The 20,509-nt window shown below is 51.6% G+C and overlaps 1 protein-coding gene and 1 long non-coding RNA gene across 6 annotated transcripts in view; one reads left to right on the top strand and one right to left on the bottom strand.

Annotated features, from left to right (window-relative positions):
* The window catches only part of LOC146396867 (uncharacterized), a 53,179-nt gene extending 40,849 nt beyond the window's left edge, over window positions 1-12,330 (top strand). The window contains exon 3 of the long non-coding RNA XR_014828077.1: window positions 12,121-12,330. This is a non-coding gene — a long non-coding RNA (uncharacterized LOC146396867). The remainder of the gene's footprint in view (window positions 1-12,120) is intronic.
* ADAMTS14 (ADAM metallopeptidase with thrombospondin type 1 motif 14) overlaps window positions 1-20,509 on the bottom strand; it is a 119,654-nt gene that overhangs the window by 84,331 nt on the left and 14,814 nt on the right. For 3 of the 5 annotated variants that reach the window (XR_014828070.1, XM_013990433.3, XM_084997217.1), the window contains exons 1-2: window positions 7,883-8,248; window positions 5,785-6,227 (exon numbers count right to left, since the gene is read on the bottom strand). The exons of 1 other annotated variant lie outside the window; for it this stretch is intronic. Coding sequence is in view for 2 of the 4 variants with exons in the window: in XM_013990433.3 (XP_013845887.3) it covers window positions 5,785-6,227; window positions 7,883-7,967 (528 nt within the window). In the remaining 2 variants the exon portion in view is untranslated. Of the gene's footprint in view, window positions 1-5,784; window positions 6,228-7,882; window positions 8,249-20,509 lie in introns of those variants that run through there. One more of the 5 variants, XM_084997214.1, reaches the window with a different exon arrangement.

Genomic DNA, 20,509 nt, shown 5'->3' with positions numbered 1-20,509 from the left:
TCTTTGTGCCAGTGTCTGTCCTTGCCCTGGGGTTGCTCCTTGCGGGCTGGGGAGTGAGTGGGCTTTCCCTGAAGCTCCTTGAGAATCCCCGGCTCTTGCCTTGCCGTCTGTGCCCGCCCTGGGATATAGAATGGGAGGCCTGGAGTTTCAGAGATGCCCTCACGCAACCAACCAGCAGGCCTGTCCCCATGCATCTTGGCCTGGGGGCTGCCAGCCCTCACACCCCGGGAGGAGCTGGGGATATCTGGCGCCAAGTTGGTGCAGAGCCTGCTTCCTTGCTCTGCCTGCCTCTCCAGCCTCTATGGTGGCTCCTGTTCTGCGGCCCCTCCCCACCTCCCCAGCCTGGCTGGTGTGCTCATACCTCACTTTGCAGCGACAGCTCCAATTCGACCCCTAGCCTGGGAACCTCCATGTGTTGCAGGTGCGGCCCTAAAAAGACAAAAAATACAAATAAAAAAATGAAGTGTAGAATTTATCGTTTTTAGTATCTGCAGAGTTGTGCAACCACCACCACAATCAATTTAGGACGTTTCATCAGCCCATAAAGAAAGCCTGGCATATGTAAACTGTCAATCCCCAATACTCTCCCTCCCCAACTTGGCAGGCATTAAAATCCCATTTTAAAGACAAAAGGACTGAGCCTCAGGAAGCTTCTGGGACTTGCATGACAGGCAGGGTGTAGGAAGCAGGGCTGGGACTCTGCCTCCCCTGCCCTCTCCCCTTATCGCCTGCCAGGGGTCTACTCTGTAACCAGTTAAAAATGCACGTTCTGCAGAGGGTGGAAAACAGAACCAGATGGTGACAAATCTTACACGTGCGGCAGCTTCCGTGCCAGGCTCATGACTCACAGAGGCACTGAAGGCAAAGCGGGGAACACGAGGCAGCCCAGCCCCCATCACCCCAGTGGAGGGGCAGCGACAGCAGTGGGGCAAGTGGCCTCCAGGAGGCTGGCAGTCTGGGTTCCAGATGGTATGGGGGCCTCACGTTGCTGACCCATTCCTGCACTCATAACCCCGCCAGGACCCACAAAGTACTGGCCCTCACCCCATGTCTCCATGTGACTCCCGGGTATTCAGAGCCACAATTGCAAGCAGAGGCTCTGTTCTGCACCTGGCCTCCAGCTGGGGGTCCTGAGATGACCCAGGCCTGCATGCCCTGAGGTTGGGGGGGTGGTCACAGGAGCACTGGGGGGACCTCTGCATGGACTGGCCAAGCTCCCTAAGAGAGCAGACTGCCCCCCGCTGCCTGGGCACATTCCCAAGTTGGGACCCCAGCGTCTGAAAGCTGCCCCCAACCCAGAGGGAACACTCTGCAGGTACAGCTAGGCCTCCCCACACCCTGTATTTTCCTCCCTAACACTCTCAGGCCTGCCCTGGCTCAGTAGTTCTCTCTGCTGGCCAAGGGCCCGGCACTTTCTTTCATGTTTATTATGTCTGAAGTTTTGAGCCAACACCACCTCCTCCAGGAGCTTTCCCTGATGCCCTAACCAAATAACCGGGTCCTCCCGCTGCTGCCTCACATAGGACTGGAGCTGTCTGCTTTGATGTCTGGGACCCCATTACCTTCCAGGCTCATCCAGGGCAGGTGTCCCAGCTTCATTCCTGGGTCCCTTCTCCAACCCCCTCTCCCCGCTATGATACACCAGGCCCTCCAACAGCGCAGGTGGGAAGTGAGTTAAGGGCCCCTTCCTCAGTTTCAGGCATGATTTAATCTCAGCACAAAGACGCTGCCCAGTGTCTATCCCAGGGGCCGTGACTACGGGATGGCAGGAGAAGTGGAAGGGGTCACGGTCATTGACTCCTGCTGCAAGTTCCAGCTGGAAATGAGGATCATTGAGTCACCCGTTGAGACATAGTGCCTCTCACCAGAGCAGCTGAAGTCCAAACGGCTGGAAGTCTGTCCACACAGAGGAAGGTTTGTTCACACCATCTTACAACTGGAAGGTCTGCTTGGCCTGAGGGCCGAGCTCAGGACTGGCATCTTTCCTCGCTGCACCTGCAGCCCCACCAGCCTGGCATGGAGCAGGCCCCAGGCCTGGCCAGGAAGGGAGGTGTCAACGATTTACAGCAGCCTGGTTTCAAATCCTCCAGCGAGGCCTGCCCCATGTCACAAAGCACCAAGGCCAGAACAAAAGGGGCTCTGAGCTCATCCATTCCCAGCTCCATGATACACCCAGGATGCAAATGAGGCCCAGAGAAGGATGGCAGCTTACTCAAGGACACACAGTCATGTCTCCCAACTCCCGGCTCAGACTCTCTTCAGGTAACAGGCTGATGCATCCCCACCCTGAGCCTGCTCTCCTAGCCTGCCTTTCCTTCAAGGTCAGAAGACCCACCTGCCCAGTGTGTCTTCTAGGATACCCTTCCTGGCCCCTCTCCAGCATGGTGCTATCTCACTGGCAAGCTCTTTCCTCTGCCCAGAATGCCCTCCCCACCCTCTGGCCCCAGAAAACTTCTCTTCATCCCTCAAAGCCCAATTCAAACATTACCTTCTGTAAGACAAAGATAATAATCACTCCCATTTACCAAATACCCACGCCCACTGTGTTATGGGAAACCAAAAAAAAAACTATTTTTTTTTGGTCTTTTTGTCTTTTCTAGGGCCATTCCTGCGGCATATGGAGGTACCCAGGCTAGGGGTCAATTTGGAGCTGTAGCCACCGGCCTACACCACAGCCACAGCAATGTGGGATCCAAGCCACATCTGCAACCTACACCACAGCTCATGGCAAATCCTCAACCCACTGAGTGAGGCCAGGGATCGAACCCGCAACCTCGTGGTTCCTAGTCGGATTCGTTAACCATGGAGCGATGACAGGAACTCCGAAAACCAAAAATTAATGTTAAAACAACTTGGGGGGTGCTTCTAGCTTAGTGCCCAAGTTGTTGAGGGTAGGGAACTGACTCTCTGCAAAGTAGGGTAACAGCAATAACTGTGGACACACCTTACACAACTGAAATGCTTTACAAACTATAAAGTCCTGTGCCAACAGAAGCTCTCTCTATTAGCTTCACGTTTCCTCCCCGTGACTCAGTTTCCCCATCTACACCTTGGATGAAGCTAAAGGATACACATTAACGGTATGTGTGCTGTACCCAGGCTATGGCAAAGCGTCATGATTGTCAGTGTAATAAATAAAAAATTTATGTCACTTTCGTTTTCTTACATTTCCCCATGGACCGTGCTAAGTCCTTTTTTTTTTTTTTTTTTTTTTTTTGGAACAAATGACTTCAGCATTGGAGATGTGGAAGGAGATGGGGTTAAGATCCAGAGACCATGTAAAGATACAGAGTTAAATCTCATCAGAAAGGCAGCACTGTGGCCTTTGAGTCCAAAGGGGCTCAGTTAGGTCACTCCGAATAGCCCTTGCTCTCACGTGACACAAGGCAGTTTTCCGGAGTGGGCTGAAAGTGAGGAACTCCCTGCCTTGGGCCGGGGGGACCCTGTGCTGGGCTGGGGTCCCTGTCAGGGACCTAGCTGGGGAGACCCCTGGGAGCTAGACTTAGGGAGCAGCCTCTGGAGACAGCCGGGGGCACAAGCAGGGGCCCAGCCTGAGGCTCAGCTCGTGAGGTCCACCCTGGCCTCTCAACAAAGGCTAGGGGACCAGGTGAGCCACTCCCTGAGCCTCAGTTCCACTACAGAACAGGCTTCCAGAAGCCACAACCATGGATAGCCTCCAAGGCCCGACCCAGCTTCTGCAAAGGTCACACAAAGCCAGGGGGCAGTGAGCACTGCCCCTCTTTGGATGAATGAGAAGAGTAAAGCCCAGAGAGGGGGAGTGACAGGCGCAGATCACACAGCCGATGAGGCCACCAAAAGTCAGCCACGTTGGCTGAGCACCCAGCACGCAGTGACCACGTGTCAAGGGCTGCTGAGCTGGTTCAATGACAAGGAAGTTTCAAGGGTGCAAAAGAGATGGGCAGTTCCTTAGTAATGACGATAGTCATCCACTCATGCTTTTAGGTTCCCATGGACGTTTCTGGAGATAGTCAAAGAAACAGCAGAGCAGCTTTGTCACTGAACAGCTTACAGCACCCACGGCTGATGACTGCAGGAGGTCAGCCTGTCATTCAGCCAAGCCACCAGCGAGCACTGGTGCTTGCCGTCTCTCCACCTGCACGGACCCCGCACCTCTGGGTGATTGCTCACATCACTCGGGATTGTCAACCAGAACTTGTGGCCGCAGCACAGCGCTAGCCACAGGCTGACCAAGGGCTCTTGCTGAGGAGCGTCCTGGGGCTGCTGAGCCAGGGCGGGCCAGCAGCCAAGGCTCACCCTGGCATCAGGACAAGGTCTCAGCCTTCTCCAGCTGTCCTTACAACCTGCATTCCTCCACAGAACCCTTGCATTCCAAGTGATTTCAGAGCAAACCCAGCTCTGAAAACCAACCACTGCCTAGACCATGTTTCTCCATGGGGGGAGGAGGAGCTCTAGTGCCCCCAATGGGGCAAAAATTCATTCTTCAGAAGGCAAAAAAATTACTCCTTTCCAAATACAAAGCACAGCTATACACAGAATTCATAAACAGATATCCAGTATATCTGTGGTATTAAAATTTCATTGAAGAGTGATTAGGAAAAAAATGTCTAAAAAGGTTTCTCGTGGAATGGATGATGAAAAAAAGGAGGGAGAAACCCTGGTCCAGATCAAGGTAGCCGGGGCATTCAGTGGGAAGACACCTCTTAAAGTTGGGAAAACTGTACAAAGGGCTCCCAGCCCTGCCCCTCAGGAAAGACCCCCACCCCCACCTCCTTACCACCCACTCCTGACTCCTCCCCTTTCAAGCGGAAAGGCAGAGGGGCAAGCAGGTCCTTTCCAGGACATCGGCTCGTCCCTGGCAAAGTAGAGACCCGGGAAACAGCAGCCATCAAGGCTCTGGGGCTGCCGCACAGGCTCACGAGGGCCTGACACATCAAGGATGGAGCCACAGGAATGGGATCCAGCCTGAGTTGAGTGTGAGAAGGAGAGCTGTTTGGTTTACAGCATGGAGCCAACTAGCAGGGGCTTCCCTGTGCCTGGGAGGAGGAAGCAGGTCCTGAGAAAAGGAACTCAGAGCAGAGAGTCACAGACGAGCAGGCTGGCTTCAGGACTAGAGATGGTGGGGCATGAGGAAGAATAGAGAAGTAAAAACAATAATAGCAGCTGGTGCCGACAGTCTTGACCACGTGCCAAGCAGGTGCCAACCACCGGCCGCGCTGCCTGGCGAGGGAGGTCATATTTTCATCACCAGCACGTCAGCTCCAGGAGGCCAGGGGCTGTGTCTATCTCAGGCACAGCACCCGGACAGTGCTGGGCACGTGGAGCACACACAGGAAGTATGCGCCAAATGAATAAATCCCCGCTTCACACAGAAGGGAAAAGATCATGGGAAGGCAAGTGACTTATCAAAGTCTCTTGGCTAGTGAGTGGCACAGACAGGATTCAACCCCAGCAGAGCCCACCCTCCGCAGGCCTGCAGGTGTCTACACTCAGAGACCCCTCACAGGTAAGCTGTGGTCCCGGTGGGTCAGCACACAGTAAGGGGATGAACAGGATAAGGTGCCATCCAATCTCAGCCACTGGTAGGGTGTGAACCTGGAGTCAGGGGGGGCATGGGGCATGCAGGGTTCTCTCTGGAAGGCAGCGCGGTCCCCAGCTTGGCCCAGACTGCAGGCCGTGCCCACAGGAATCCCAAACACATCCGAGCCAAGGAGGAAACCATAACGATCTGGTTTGGGAGGGGGATGGAGTGGGGCGGGAGGATGAGGGATGGGGGTGCAGCTTGATGAAAGGCTTGTCCCTTACCAATCCATCGCAGTTGCTGATGGCGACAGCCGCCCCTGGCATGCCCGTGACACCCCCGGTGTAGACACACTCCCTCCGCAAGGGCTGTCGGAACAGCTCCCGGAAATCCTCCTGCCACTCCACCGAGGCTCCGGGTACCACCAGCCGCCGGTTGGGCCGCAGGTGTAAGTGCAGTTCCTCCCCAAAAACAGTGACATTGAAGTAGAGGGAGGAGCGGCCCACCCTGCCCGGCTGCAAGGTCACTCCTTTGGGGCGCAGTGGGCTTCGAGCCACCCGCAGGTGACCAGAGTGTGACAGAGGTGCAGGTGGCCGGTCCGCCTCTGTACTCCCTGCAGAGGCTGCTGCTGGCCCAGATACCACGTGGGAGAGGAAACGTCCCCGAAAATCTGTGCTGCAGGGCACTGTCATACCATAGTCACTGAGCTTTCTTGAGAGGCGCAGCTCTGTTGGACACAAAGAAAGAGTTATTTCAGTACCATCTGTGCAGAGAGAGGCAGGGAGGTGTAAATCCCATGGGGGCAGATCGGCAACCTTGAGCATCACCTTGGAGAGACCCCTTAGCCTAAGAGCATCCATTTCTCATCTAGTACTTCCTGAGCGTCTGGATCTCTGCACATGGATGACCGGTGTTCAAGTTCATAAATTGCTGGATGTAAATTGCTCTCTATAGTTCCCAGGTCCTTGCTACACTTAGCAGAGGAAAACAATCGATGCCAAACAGAGTCCTGTCACTCTAGCAACAAGCCTTCCAACCTTGGCACTACGGAGGAAATTCCCCGAAAGCCCCTCGGGCAGAGAGGGATGGCTGAGTGTGCCCAAACTCCCCCGCCCCCCATGCACTGAAGTCACCAGCCCAGTCTGGGGTAGGGCCCTCCTCGCTGAGCTCCTGGAACACAGCTGGCAAAACAAACACACCTAGAAACCCAGGGGATCCTGGGCACGTGTCAAGGAGAGAGGAGGAGCCAGAGAGGGAAGGGATGGAATACAGGTTCTACATTTTTCCAAGTTTAGAAAGAAAACTTTTTTAAGCAGCACAGTGGCTGCGGAGATTTCTACATGGCCCAGCCCCAAGCCGGGTAAATATAGATCTTCAAAAATAAAAGGAGACTTGCAGGGGTGACCTGCCCACTCGGACTGAATTAAGTGTGAGGTCATGGCCCCATGCTCCAGGCTGCATGCCAGCGGCCCGTCCTCACACAGCTCTCGCTGAGCCCAGCCAGGCCGGGCAGGAATGACAGCTCCCTGGCTTCCAGGCCTAGTGATTCATGGAAAGGAGTTTAGGAGGAATTTTCATTTCCACACACAGCTCTATCTCTTGTCTCCCCAGCCAGCCCTTCACCGCACAGATAAAACCTAGAAAATGATGTGTCCTGAAAATCCCTCATGGCCAAGGCTGTTATTGGTAGGGGAGGATTAACTCTCTTCTGGTTTGACCCATAATGGCAGAAGACCCTCAAGACGTCAGCAAGAGGGATCTGGCTGAGTACATGAACAGAGCTCAAAGACAAGGAGGCACTCTGCCTGGAAATGACCAGAGGGGCCCCCGCCCCCCCCCCCGGCCCCTGCCCATGCTCAGAGCCATCAGGAGGGCACCCCACACTGCAAGGTGAGGGTGGAGTGTGTGTGAGAGGGAGTCTGCATAGCACAGTGTGAGAATGCTGGGAAGGAGGGAGGTACGTGTGTTTCTGTGCAGGAATACGGGTGCCCGTGTTCGCTGGCGTGTGGGGCAACCACCTGCTAGCCTGATTCTGTGTGAGGGACAAACACACGCACATACGTGTACACATGCGTACAAACTGGAGTTAGAGAACACACTGAAAGAGAAAAACACACAGGAGAGAGGGTGAGGGAAACAGAGAAATTAACAGAGAGACAAAGAGACAGACACACGGCCCTTAAGAAAAAACTCCTATCTCCAAATCCTCTCCTGGGCTCTCTCGTGCCAGAAAGGGACAGAAATCACCGGACAGCGTCGGTGGCACCGGGGTAAGGAAAAAAAGAGCTCAGCCCCAGTGTGCGCACCGCCTCCCATCCTGACACTCTGAGGCCGCCCTGACCCTCGCGCACCCTGGACCCCGCGCGCCCGACCCGCACGCACCTGGGGTCCGGCTACCCGCGGCAGCGGCGCAGAGCGCACAGTGCAAGAGCAGCAAGCAGGACAGCAGCGCGCAGTGAGAAGCCATGTGGCCGCTTGGGCGCGCCAGCCGGGCAGGCGCCGAGCCCCGGGCTCCGGGCTGCGGGCGAAATGGGGCGCACTCAGGGCTCGGGCTGGCCTCCGCCTCCTCTGCCGCCGCCTCCTGCCTCGCAGCCTCCCGCCGCCCGCTCCTGGCCCCCCGTGCGGCGCCGCCGCCTAGACCGCTGGCTCCGGGCGCCCGAGGCTGCCGGCGGGAGAGCGGAGCGGTCGACGCGCCAGCGCCCCCAGTGCCAACTGCCGGCGGGTCTGTCCGCCAGCGCCTTGACGCTCCAGTACGCTGCAGGAGCCCGGCTAGGGGACTACGGGGCGGGCCGGGGGTGGGCACACTGGAGGGGCGGGGCCGGGCGCGGGTTGGAGCTGGGGGCGCAGCGCGCCCGGGGGCGGGGCGCGGGCCTGGGGAGCGCGGCCCCAAGGATCGGAAGTGCCACGCGGAGCCAGAGCTGGGGCTCGGGGAGCCCTGGACGAGTGTCCCCCTCAGCCACATGGGCTCCCGCGGGACGAGGGGCCTTACTTGCTTTCCCAGGCTCCTCTGTCCCCCTTGCTTGACTGCGGCGGGACCCCTCTCCAGAGCCACTGGGCTGATGGGATGTTCCACTCCTTTTGGATGGGGAGACAGTGAACGCTCCCACTCCCAGACCCCCACCCTCCGCTCCAAGAGAGCATCTCCTTTCTCTCCTAGTGGTCTTGATGCCCCCAGCCACCTTCCACACCTTGGGTCTACTCAGTTTGCAGACTACAGCTCCCTGGGCCCCCAAGTGCCGTGACTGGCCTGTATTCCAGTCAAGAGCAGGGCGAGGGGAAGTGAGAAGAGAGCCTGGCTTTACAGTCAAACAGCTCAGATTGAAATCCTAGCTCTGAGCCTCGGTTTCTTCAATCTGTGACATGTGTGTTAATGATAACACATAGTATGTGTTCAATAAATAATAAATGTCTTCCAATTCCACCCCTGGCACTGCCGCACCACACACACAGCCTAAGGTGGGAAAAACTGAGTCTGAGAGATGACAGTGGGTGCTGGTCTTGCAATGTTGCTGAGACCCATTTAACAGTCAGGGCAAACGGCCCAACTCCCGCTTTACTCTATAAATGGGTTCCTAACAATCTGTAAATGCACTGTAAATCTAGAAGTGGGAATTGGAGAAAGGAGTTTTGTATTTTGTTTTTGAGACCAGTGGAATAAAAGAATCTTTCTGTAAAGTGTAAGAAGACCCTTAATCTTTCAGCTTCTGAGTTCAGAGATTTTGTTGCAGGACCTTCATAAAGGGAGGCCAACTTACGGATGCAAATTCTCTGACCAGACTTCTCTTGGGAGCCTGAAAGAACTTCTGGGTCCCCTGAAAGAAGACTTGGGTTCCTGCCCTCTTTTCCCCACACGAGGTCTCCCAGTCTGCACCCTCCCTGGGCTCTGGATGGGTTCCCACTTTGTGGGCAGGAAGCTGGAATCTTCATCCTCATGGCCCCAGGACCTGACTCAGGGCCTCTGGAGAGGCAGCACTCGTGGAATGAGTGAAATGATGTCAGGGTTTGGGAGGGCCAGTACACTTATGAAGAGGGTTCAGAGAGCAGAAGTGATGTGTCCCAGGTCACACAGCTCATTCGCAGCAGAGCTGGCATCAGAACCCAGCATCTAGTGCCAAGCAGGAGGAGAAGACCAGAGAGGGGCCAGGCAACTATTCTAAGCTAGACTCTGCCAAGTACAGCCTAAGTGACCAAGGGTAAGTCATTTCCCTCCATGGGGGTATCAGAGCTCATCTGTCAAAGTGGAAATGCTGAGGATCACGGGAGTCACAGATGGAAACTTTCAAGTTCCTTGGAAAGGCAGAGTGAGTCCCATCCCAAGCAACATCAGAGCAGTCAGTGATTTGAAATGGCAACTCCAAACTATATATTAAGTTGGGGAAGAATAGAGTTCTGGTTCTTTAAGATCCGTGAAGTCAAGGGCCAGACTGTGGGTTTGTTTGGGTTTTTGTTGTTGTTATTGGTTTTTTTGGGGGGGTGTGGTTTTTTTGTTTGTTTTTTGGGGTTTTGTTTTGTTTTGTTTTGTTTGTTTTTAGGGCCACACCTGCGGCATATAGAGGTTCCCAGGCTAGAGATCGAATCAGAGCTGCCTGCCACAGCCACAGCCACAGCAACATGGGATCCAAGCTGCATCTGTGACCTACACCACAGCTCATGGCAATGCCAGATCCTTAACCTGCTGAGTGAGGCCAAGGATCGAACCCGCATCCTCATGGATACTAGCCAGATTCGTTTCTGCTGAGCCACGATGGGAACTTCCCAGATTGTGGTTTTGTGTGTGAGAGCTGATGAAGCAAGGATGTGAGGGGTACACACATGTGTGTCAGTGGGAACTTGCATGAGAGGCTGTGAACCGTCGCCACGCTGGCCCTCCACAAACCCATTAAATGAACTCAGGAAAAAACAGCCTGCCTGCCTTCTCAGGGGCTCAGTTTTCCCAGCTGCAGAGTGGGGGCCCTGGGCAGCAGATGGGAAAAGCCATGGCATGTAATTGCTAATTTTCTCTCTCTGCAGGACCAACCCAGAGAAGCTTGCCTAGAAAATTCAGGGGCCTGAGCCCCCTCCCTGGACTCCACCCCATACTTCCTGCCTTAGACTCAGTAAGTCAAGAGGGAGCGACTACAGTTGGGACCCCAGAGCTTGACTCACAAACTGTGGGCCGGGGCCTTCCCCGGAGCCAGTCTTGGCAAGCAGTGAGCAAAACCTCACGCTGGCTCTCCATCCCCACCCCCTTCCCTGGGGCTACAATGGTTGCTTTTGTTGGCAACTGTTGTGTGTCCAGGCTCTTTTCTACTGAGGAAGCCTTTGTTAGGAAGAGGGGACATGGGAGCATAGCTCAGAGCCGGGGCCAGAAGGTGGGGGAGATGGCTGGGTGGCCGGCCCCATTTCTGGAGATGATCAGAACCAAAGCAAAGCAATCTATGGGCGTCTGCTGAGACCCTCGGGAGGAAGGCAAGTTCTGGGTTCCCAGTCTCTCACCTGAGATTCTGCACAGGGGAAAATGGCTTGGATGTGTCTCCTGCTTACAGCCCTCTGACATTTGTCCAACATCCCACCCATCCGAGGCCCTGGCAGGGGAGGGGAGTCGCAAATAGCTTGCACTGTACCTAGTCAGCAACAAATTGGAAGATGTGACAGGTGCATGAGGAAGCCTGCCAAGCACGGGAGACAAGTGTGCTCTGGATGAAGGAGCAGGGTCAACCACGAGCACCCCCTGAGGAGGAAGGCAGCCCCGGCCACTGGCCCAATCTCCTTTGAGCATAGACAAAACCCCCGAGACGTGAGCGGGAGGTGCCCTGGGACAGGTTCCAAGGCAGAGCCCCACCCCTAACTTGACAGGTTGCCCTGGAGAGGGAAGGGACTTGCCTCTGGTCACACAGCTGGTTTAGAGTAGGACCAGCTTCCCCAGCTTCAGACCCCAGGCACCTGCCCTCTCACCTGCAGGGGCACAGCCTCTCCCCAGACACCAGCTTTTCCCCTGCCTTGCTTCACCTTCCAAGAGGAGGTGGTTTGAGGTTTTGACCACAAAATCCGCCCTCCTCAGGGGCATTCAGAGCCACGCCCCCAAGGGTCTTTGTAGGAAAGGCCAGCAATCCCCTGGGGGATGGCAAGGGCGAGGCGTAGTGGTAGCACAGGCTCGTCACGGCTCAGGGGCCCTGGCAGGTGGCTGTCATCTGTTGAATGCCAGCTGCTGTGCTTTACATGGTACCCTGAAACACACACAGAGCGTCCCTTTCTTACAACTCCTGCTGTGACCAGAGACCCCCGGGCTCTGACATACTCAGGCGAGGAGAAAGGAGATTCTGCCCTAGCTCAGTGAGAGCTACCACCGTCCACCCAGTTTGGTAGCCAGACAGCCAGGGCCACCCAAGTCACCAGCGCATCCCCAAACCCTGTGGGGTCTGCTGCAAAGCTACTTCCATCTCAAACATGCCCACACTCCCTCCCCACCAGGTCACCAGCATCCCTTCATTAGACACTGACATTAAGTCTGTCTTAACAGATCCTCCCCCTAACTCTGGCCCCTGGACTTCTCCAGCGGGATCCGAGGACATACTAAAAACACACCTTAGGAAGTTCCCATTGTGGCTCAGCGGGTTAAGAGCCTGACTAGTATCCATGAGGATGCCAGTTCGATCCCTGGCCTTACTCAATGGGTTAAGGATCAGGCCATGAACTGTGGTGTGGGTCACAGACACGGCTCAGATCCCAAGTTGCTGTGGCTGTGGTATAGGCCCTCAGGTGCAGCTCTGATTCAGCCCCCCACCTGGGAACTTCTATAAGCTGCAGTTGCAGCCCTAAAAAGCAAAAAATAAAAATATAAATAAATAAAATACACCTTAGATCATATAGTTGCTTCTGCTGTAAAATCTCCAAAGGCTCTGTTACTCTTTGGATAAATACCAGACTCCCTAACTCAGAGTAGGAGGCTCCACGCAGGGTGGGTCCCACTGACCCACTTGCCTCCACATCCCCCCACTCCCAGCCCTCCAGGTTAGTTCCTTGTATGCCCCAGGCTCATCTTGCCTCAGGGCCTTTGCACAGGCTGTCCCCTCCCCTCTGCCCTCAATGCTCTATCCTGCCTCTTTGCCCAGTCAATCCCTGCTCATCGTTTGTATACCAGTCTAATTGTCACTGCCTAAAGCCTGTCCTGCCGTCCCATCTAGGCCACATCCCCCTGTTGTGGCACCCTCTCCATCTACTTTACAGCACTTCTCACTACTGAATTCCACCTGATTCTCTGTGATCCACGGATTAACATCTGCTTCCCCACTAGATCATGAGTTCCACAGGGAGCAGGGCCCTTGTCTGGATTTTCTTCCAAATTACATCCTCAGTTCCTGTCCTATATGTGGCATTTAATGGGCCCTCAATAAATATGTGTTAAATTAGTAATCAAATGAATGGGAGCTGGAGAAGGAGCATGGACAATTTGGGGAGTTAACCAATTACAAAAACTGTCTAGGGAGTTCCCATTGTGGCTTAGCAGGTTACAAATCTGACTGGTATCCATGAGGATGCAGGTTCGATCCCTGGCCTTGTTCAGTAGGTTAAGGATCTGGCGTTGATGTGAGCTGTGGTGTAGGTCGCAGACTCAGCTTGGATCCTGCATTGCTGTGACTGTGGTGTAGACCAGCAGCTGTAGCTCCAATTCGACCCCTAGCCTGAGAACTTCCATATGCCAAAGGCGCAGTCCTAAAAAGCAAAAAACAAAAACTGTCTAAAATAGGTAAATCTATGGAGATACTGAGGAGGTTACCGGCTGCCAGGGTTTGGGGAAGAAAGGATTGGGACTGACTGTTAACGGATAAGGGGCTTCCATCTAAATCCCTACAGTAGTGATGGTTGCACAATTCTGTGAATATACTAAAAACACTGCGTTCTTCACTTTGGAAGAATGAATTTTACAGTATGTGGACGTTTATCTCAATTAAGCTGTTGAATGAAAAGAAAAGAAAATTGGGGGAGTTAAGCATTTTCCAGAATAACCAATCCAGGGGAAAACCTGAAATATACACTTGCAAGGTCTGATTCTACCATCAGCGGGAAGGTCATGAGACTCCACGGCTGGGCAGGGGTGGGAGAGAAGAGTCGGCTTTCTGTTCCCCCGGCCAGCCTTGAAAAGATATTCAAGATAGCAAAGCAACCATCACAGCTGCCCCTCGCTGACCAGGTGCTTTGCATGGTCTCCTCAGACCTCACAACAGCCCTGTGAGTGGTATCATCACAGGTATCCTTCCAGGCAGGATGCCCCGGTCAGTACCAGCAGCTACTTAATTGCAGTCTTTTTTTTTTTTTTCTTCTTTGGCTGCCTGCAGCATATGGAAGTTCCAGGACCAGGGATCAGATCTAAGCTGCAGTTGCAATCCACACTGCAGCTGCAGCACCACCAGATCCTTAACCCACTGTGCCGGAGCCCAGGACCGAACCTGTATCCATCCCAGTGCTTCAGAGATGCAGCTGATCCCCTTGCGCCAGAGCAGAACTCCGGTATCAGTCATATTTATTCCCAAGTTGGAGTCCAACCCACAGGCTTCTGAGTGCACCATGGTGCCTCATGAAATCCGCCCACCCTCCTCCCCTTGGAGGTCGCCTAGTCCATTTTGTCTTTTTTCTTTTTTAAGAAACTTTTTGTTGTGAAAACAACATTCAGAAAAGTGCCATCTGCTCACTTTACAGAGGGCTGAACTGAGGCCCAGAGAGCAGAGGTGAGTTTTTCAGGCAACACGGTGAGATGGCTCAGAGACAAAAGAACAGCCCAGACTCCTAGTTCCTGGTCACATGATCTCTTGCCTCTGACCCAGGACCACAATCCCTCTGGCTATTCACCATTGATTCCCACCTCAGCCCAAAGGGAAGATGAAAAAAAGTCTGGATGTCTTCTTCCTGACACCCGAGAGCCGCTGTCCTGCCAAGAAGTTCTAGGCCCGTGGTTCTCAAATCGGGGTTCCCTGGAGCAGCAGAGTCAGCATCACTTCAGCATTTGTCATAAACGCAGATTCTCAGGCCCCACCCCAGACCTGCTCAATCAGAAACGCAGGGGGTAGAGCCTGGCAATTTGGGTTTTAACAGGCCCTCCAGGGGATTCTGCTGCACATTCCTATTCGAAAATCGCTGTTATAAGCAAAGCCTTGAAAATCGGGGCCAAATTAGGACCAGAATAAACTGTGACCTTCTCCTTATTGAAGGCTGCCACCCTCACCTCCCATTCTTGTCTCCAGAGTCTGGGCTGGAGTTTACCTGAGCCCCAAGTCCTGGGCAGCGCTCCGGGGCATCGGAGGACGCAGAGACCCTGCCTAGTGGCCCCTCTTCGTGTCACCCTTCTCCTTCTCTTCCCCCTGCATTCCCTCTGCACATTTTTTGGCAAATGTCTGAGGACCGTATCTAGGAGACCCGAATGGGCTAAGTTAACCACAGTGATTTGTCATGCATTACAGAACAGCTGATACCCCCGAGACTGGCTGAACCATGAGATCAGTTAGAAACAATGCTGTTTGTGCCCTGTGTGTAGATGCTGTGGGCTTGTGGTTGCTGTGTGTTGAGGAGTTCAGGGAGAAGAGGTCTCCTTGTCCCCGTGACGAAGGCTGCCAGAAAGGCCAGCTGTCCTTTGGGAGCGCTGCTCCTGCCATTTCCTCTCCTGAAACGGTACGTCTATGACTGCACCATCAGCATCTCTCTAGCCAAAGTCCAGTGCAGTCCCTGACATTGGCCCTTTGGAGGTCGAGAGAGTGGGCAGAAAGCAGAGACCAGTCCCAATTCCTGGGGCCCCTTGGGTGTGAGAGAAGGACTCAGAGGGATTTGGCAAGGATCCATTACAAGCATATCTTTCAATCCTGGTGTCCCCTGAGATGCCATGGGTGGCATCCTGCAGCAGAAGGCATCCAACTTCCGTTCTGTCCTTTCTCTAGATCAACTGAATTACACGTAATAACAACAACAACAACAAAATGGTATATGGCTTAATGTGTTACCCATATAATAGGGAACACGGGAGCAGGCCCACTCCGGTCTGGTTAACTGGGTGACCCAACAGAATCCTCCAGCACCCCCATTCCTTCCTTCCCCTTTCCCCTCTGCCATGTTTGGCGGTTAGTCTCATCCTCAGGCTTGTCCCCTTTTAGTCGCTAGATGGCTACAATAGCGCCAGGCAACATATGTTCACCAGATGCCGTGATCACCAGAGGCAAAGGGAGAGGACGTTCTTTCTCGTCCCTGCTTTTGAAAAATTTTACAACGCAAATTTTCAAACACACACAAAAGAAGACGGACTAGTACAAAGACATCCCCCCACCCATATTTACCCAGAATGCAGCTTCAGTCCTTATCAGCACATGGCCAGCCCCGTCTGTCTTCTTTACTCCCTCCCCTCCATACATCCGGATATTTTAAAGCTAGTTTCAGGCATCATCTCCCATTTGGTATCAGGAGCTAATAGATAAAAGACTCTCTTCTTTTGTTGTTGTTTTTTTGTTTTGTTTTTTTGGTTTTTAGGGCTGTACCCACAGCATATGGAGGTTCCCAGGCTAGGGCTCCAATTGGAGCTACAGCTGCCAGCCTACACCACAGCCACAGCAGTGTGGGATCTGAGCCGCGTCTGCGACCTACACCACGGCTCATGGCAACACCGGATCCTTAACCCACTGAAGGAGGCCAGGGATCAAACCTGCAACCTCATGGTTCCTAGTTGTATTTATTTCCACTGCGCCATGACACGGGAACTCCAAAGACTCTCTTCTATAAAAATAAGAAACAACAGAAGAGCAACAACAAAAGACCATAGCGTCTTTGTCACACCTAATGACTCCAAAGACTCTCTTCTATAAAAATAAGAAACAATAGAAGACCAACAACAAAAACCATAGCGTCTTTGTCACACCTAATGAAATTAACCATAATTCCTTAAAATCATTATATATCCATTCATTGCTAAAATCTCCCCAACTGGTCGTGCAAATTTTTTGTTTACTTTTGTTTTCAAGACTTGGTTTGTTCAAATCAGGGTCTAAACAAAATCCACACATTGCATTTGGCTGATGTGTCACAGAAGAGTCTTTTAATCTAAACCATGGGCGGGCAAATACACCTAAGGGCCAAATCCAGCCACCGCCTGTTTTGTAAATACTCCCAGCCACCTCCATTTGTTTACATGTTCTTTGGTTCATTTCATGCTACAAAAGCAGAGTGGAGTAGTTTTTCCAGAGCCAGCATGGCCCACAAAAACTGAAATATTTATTATTTGGTCTTTACAGAGGTTTGCCAACCCCTAATCTAAGCAATTTCCTCTTTTTTTTTTTTTTTTTTTTTTTCATCTACCTTTTTTTGGACTGAAGAAGCCAGGACATTTGTCCCACAGAATTGTGCATTTTCTTGGGCCCCTTTTCCAAGGACCCCTTTGCAGCAATTTGCCTTCAGGGTCCAGAATTACCCCAGCCCTTTCTTTTGCCAATCCCCTGACACGGGTAGAGGGGCAGGGGCCCTCCTCCACACCACGGCTGCTCTCAAGTTCCTATGAGAAAGGAGGGAGGGGAGTGAAACCAAGGATGACTCCAACCTTCCAAAATGGGCCAGCTCAGCAAAATGCCAGAGCTGGTCTCATCTTTAAACCTCAGGGCGCCCCCTCCTCATTCCCAGGACACGGATCCTCCCCACTCCAGCTTCCAACTCATGGTCAACATCTAACAAACTCCTGGCATGCCCCCCTCCCAGCTCTATGCTGGATACGAGGATCCCAGAGGTGTCCGTAGCAGACCAATCTGTGTGTTCTATGCTCACTGCCTGGCAAGAGTCACAGACAAGGACTTGGGTCTTCCAGGTGGGAGTGACCTGGTGGGAGGAGGGGGGAGGCACAGGCACTTGAGGGCAGAGAGCAGGGACCCCAAACCCTTGTGTGAGTCACTGGAAGATGCTTCCTGGAGGAAGTGCCCAGTGGCTGGTGGAGAGAGGTGGGCAGGGATCAGCTCTCAAGGGGAGCCTGAAAGGCTGTGTCTTGGGGTCCGGCCCATCCAGAGGGCTCTCAGCAGCCACTGGAAGCTTCTTTGAGGTGCAGAAGCTGTGTTAGGGTTTAGAAAGCTAGTGAGATGTAAAACCTGCTCTGAAATTCCTCACTCACACTGTGGCACCATGTACGTGAGGGTTTAGAACCCAAAGGGTTGAAAGCATTAAGATGTGTGGGAGGGGGTGCTTATCATTGCCATTCTCTATCTTTCTGAAATATAGCAAATATACATATATTAAGATGTAGATCTTTGACAGACAAAACTATAATTCAAAAAGATACATGCACCCCTATGTTCACAGCAGTACAATTCACAATAGCCAAGACATGGATATAATCTAAATATCTATCAACAAAACCCACAGGTAACATCATTCTCATTGGTGAAAAACTGAAAGCACTTTGGCTAAGATCAGGAACAAGACAAGGACGTCCACTTTCACCAATGTTATTCAACATAGTTTTGGAAGTCCTAGCCATAGCAATCAGAGAAGAAAAAGAAATAAAGGGAATCTAAATTGGAAAAGAAGAAATAAAACTATCACTGTTTGCAGATGATGTGATTCTAAACCTAGAAAATCCTAGACACTATCAGAAAACTGTTGGAGCTCATCAATGACTCTGGTAAAGTTTCAGGATACAAAATTAATACACAGAAACTGACTGCATTTCTATATACTAAAAATGAAAGGTGAGAAAGAGAAATTAGGGAAACCATCCCATAGCAAAGAATCAAATATCTAGGAATACACCTACCTAAAGAGACAAAAGACCTGTGCTCTGAAAACTATAAGATGCTGATGAAAGAAATCAAAGAAGACACAAATAGATGGAAAGATATACCATGCTCTTGGATTGAAAGATCAATATAGTCAAAATTATGATACTACCTAAGGCAATCTACAGATTCAATGCAATCCATATCAAATTACCAAGGACATTCTTTATAGAAATAGAGCAGGAGTTCCTGTCGTGGCGCAGTGGTTAATGAATCCGACTAGGAACCATGAGGTTGCGGGTTTGGTCCCTGCCCTTGCTCAGTGGGTTAACGATCCGGTGTTGCCGTGAGCTGTGGTGTAGGTTGCAGACGCGGCTCGGATCCCACGTTGCTGTGGCTCTGGCGTAGGCCAGCGGCTACAGCTCCGATTAGACCCCTAGCCTGGGAACCTCCATATGCTGTGGAAGCGGCCCAAAGAAATAGCAAAAAGACAAAAAAAAAGAAAAAGAAAAAAAGAACAAAATATTTTTAAATTTGTATAGAAACACAAAAGAGCTCCAATAGCCAAAGCAATATTGAAAAGAAAAAATGGAAAAGGAGGAATCAGGAGTTCCCGTCGTGGCGCAGTGGTTAACGAATCCGACTAGGAACCATGAGGTTGCGGGTTCGGTCCCTGCCCTTGCTCAGTGGGTTAACGATCCGGCATTGCCATGAGCTGTGGTGTAGGTTGCAGACGCGGCTCGGATCCCGCGTTGCTGTGGCTCTGGCATAGGCTGGTGGCTACAGCTCCGATTAGACCCCTAGCCTGGGAACCTCCATATGCCACAGAAGCAGCCCAAAGAAATAGCAAAAAGACCAAAAAAAAAAAAAAAAAAAAAAAGAAAAGGAGGAATCAGGCTTCCTGACTTCAGACTATACTACAAAGCTACAGTCATCAAAACAGTATGGCACTGGAACAAAAACAGAAATATAGACCAATGGGACAGGATAGAAAGCCCAGAAATAAACCCAAGTACCTATGATCAACTAATCAATGACAAAAGAGGCAAGAACATACAGTGAAGGATGATAGTCTCTTCAACAAGTGGTGCTGGGAAAAGTGGACATGTAAAAGAATGAAATTAGAATACTTCCTAACACCATACACAAAAATAAACTCAAAATGATTAAAGACCTAAATGTAAGGCCAGATACTATAAAACTCCTGGAGGAAAACATAGGCATAACACTCTTTGACATAAATCACAGCAACATCTCGTTTGATTAACCTCCTAGAATAATGGCAATAAAGACAAAAATAAACCAATGGGACCTAGTTAAACTCAAAAGCTTTTTGCACAGCAAAGGAAACCACTGAAAAAGTGAAAAGACAACCCATAGAATGAGAGAAAATCTTTACAAATGATGCAACCAACAAAGGCTTAATCTCCAAAATATATAAACAACTCATACAACTTAACAACAACCACAAAAAAAAAAAAAAAAATATTGAGGCATTCCGGTTGTGGCTCAGTGGTTAGCGAATCTAACTAGGAACCATAAGGTTGCGGGTTCGATCCCTGGCCTTGCTCAGTGCATTAAGGATCCGGCATTGCTGTGAGCTGTGGTGTAGGCCACAGACACAGCTCGGATCCTGAGTTCCTGTGGCTCTGGCATAGGCCGGTGGCGGCAGCTCTGATTAGACCCCTAGCCTGGGAACCTCCATATGCCTCGGGTGCGGCCCTAGAAAAGACAAAAAAAAAAAAAAAATTGAAAAATGGCAGAAGACCTAAATAGACATTTCTCCAAAGAAGACATACAAATGGCCAACAGGCACATGGAAAAATGCTCAACATCACTAATTATCAGAGAAATGCAAATCAAAACTACAGTGAGGTACCACCTCACATCCATCAGAATGGCCATCATTAACAAGTCAATAAACAATAAATGCTGGAGAGGATGTAGAGAAAAGGGAATCCTCCTTCACAGTTGGTAGGAATGTAATTTGGTGCAACTACTAAGGAAAACAGTATGGCGGTTCCTCAAAAAACTAAATATAGACCTACCACATGATCCAGCAATCCCTCTCCTGGACATATAACCAGACAAAACTTTCACTGGAAAAGATACATGCATTCCTACATTCATTGCAGCACTATTAATAATAGCTAAGACATGGAAGCAACCTAAATGTCCTTCAACAGATGAATGGATTAAGAAGATGTGGTGTGTATATGCAATGGAATACTATTTAGCCATTAAAAAGGATAAAACAGCAACATGGATGGAACTAGAGATTCTCATACTAAATGAAGTA

This window comes from Sus scrofa, chromosome 14 (assembly GCF_054392235.1).
Source record: "Sus scrofa isolate SSC_HxYL_T2T_F1_AM1 chromosome 14, Sscrofa_HxYL_maternal_Yorkshire_Landrace_v2.0, whole genome shotgun sequence".
Classification (NCBI taxonomy): Eukaryota; Metazoa; Chordata; class Mammalia; order Artiodactyla; family Suidae; genus Sus; species Sus scrofa.
The sequence above is the reverse complement of the archived record's forward strand: the minus strand, read 5'-3'. Positions and strand labels throughout refer to the sequence as shown.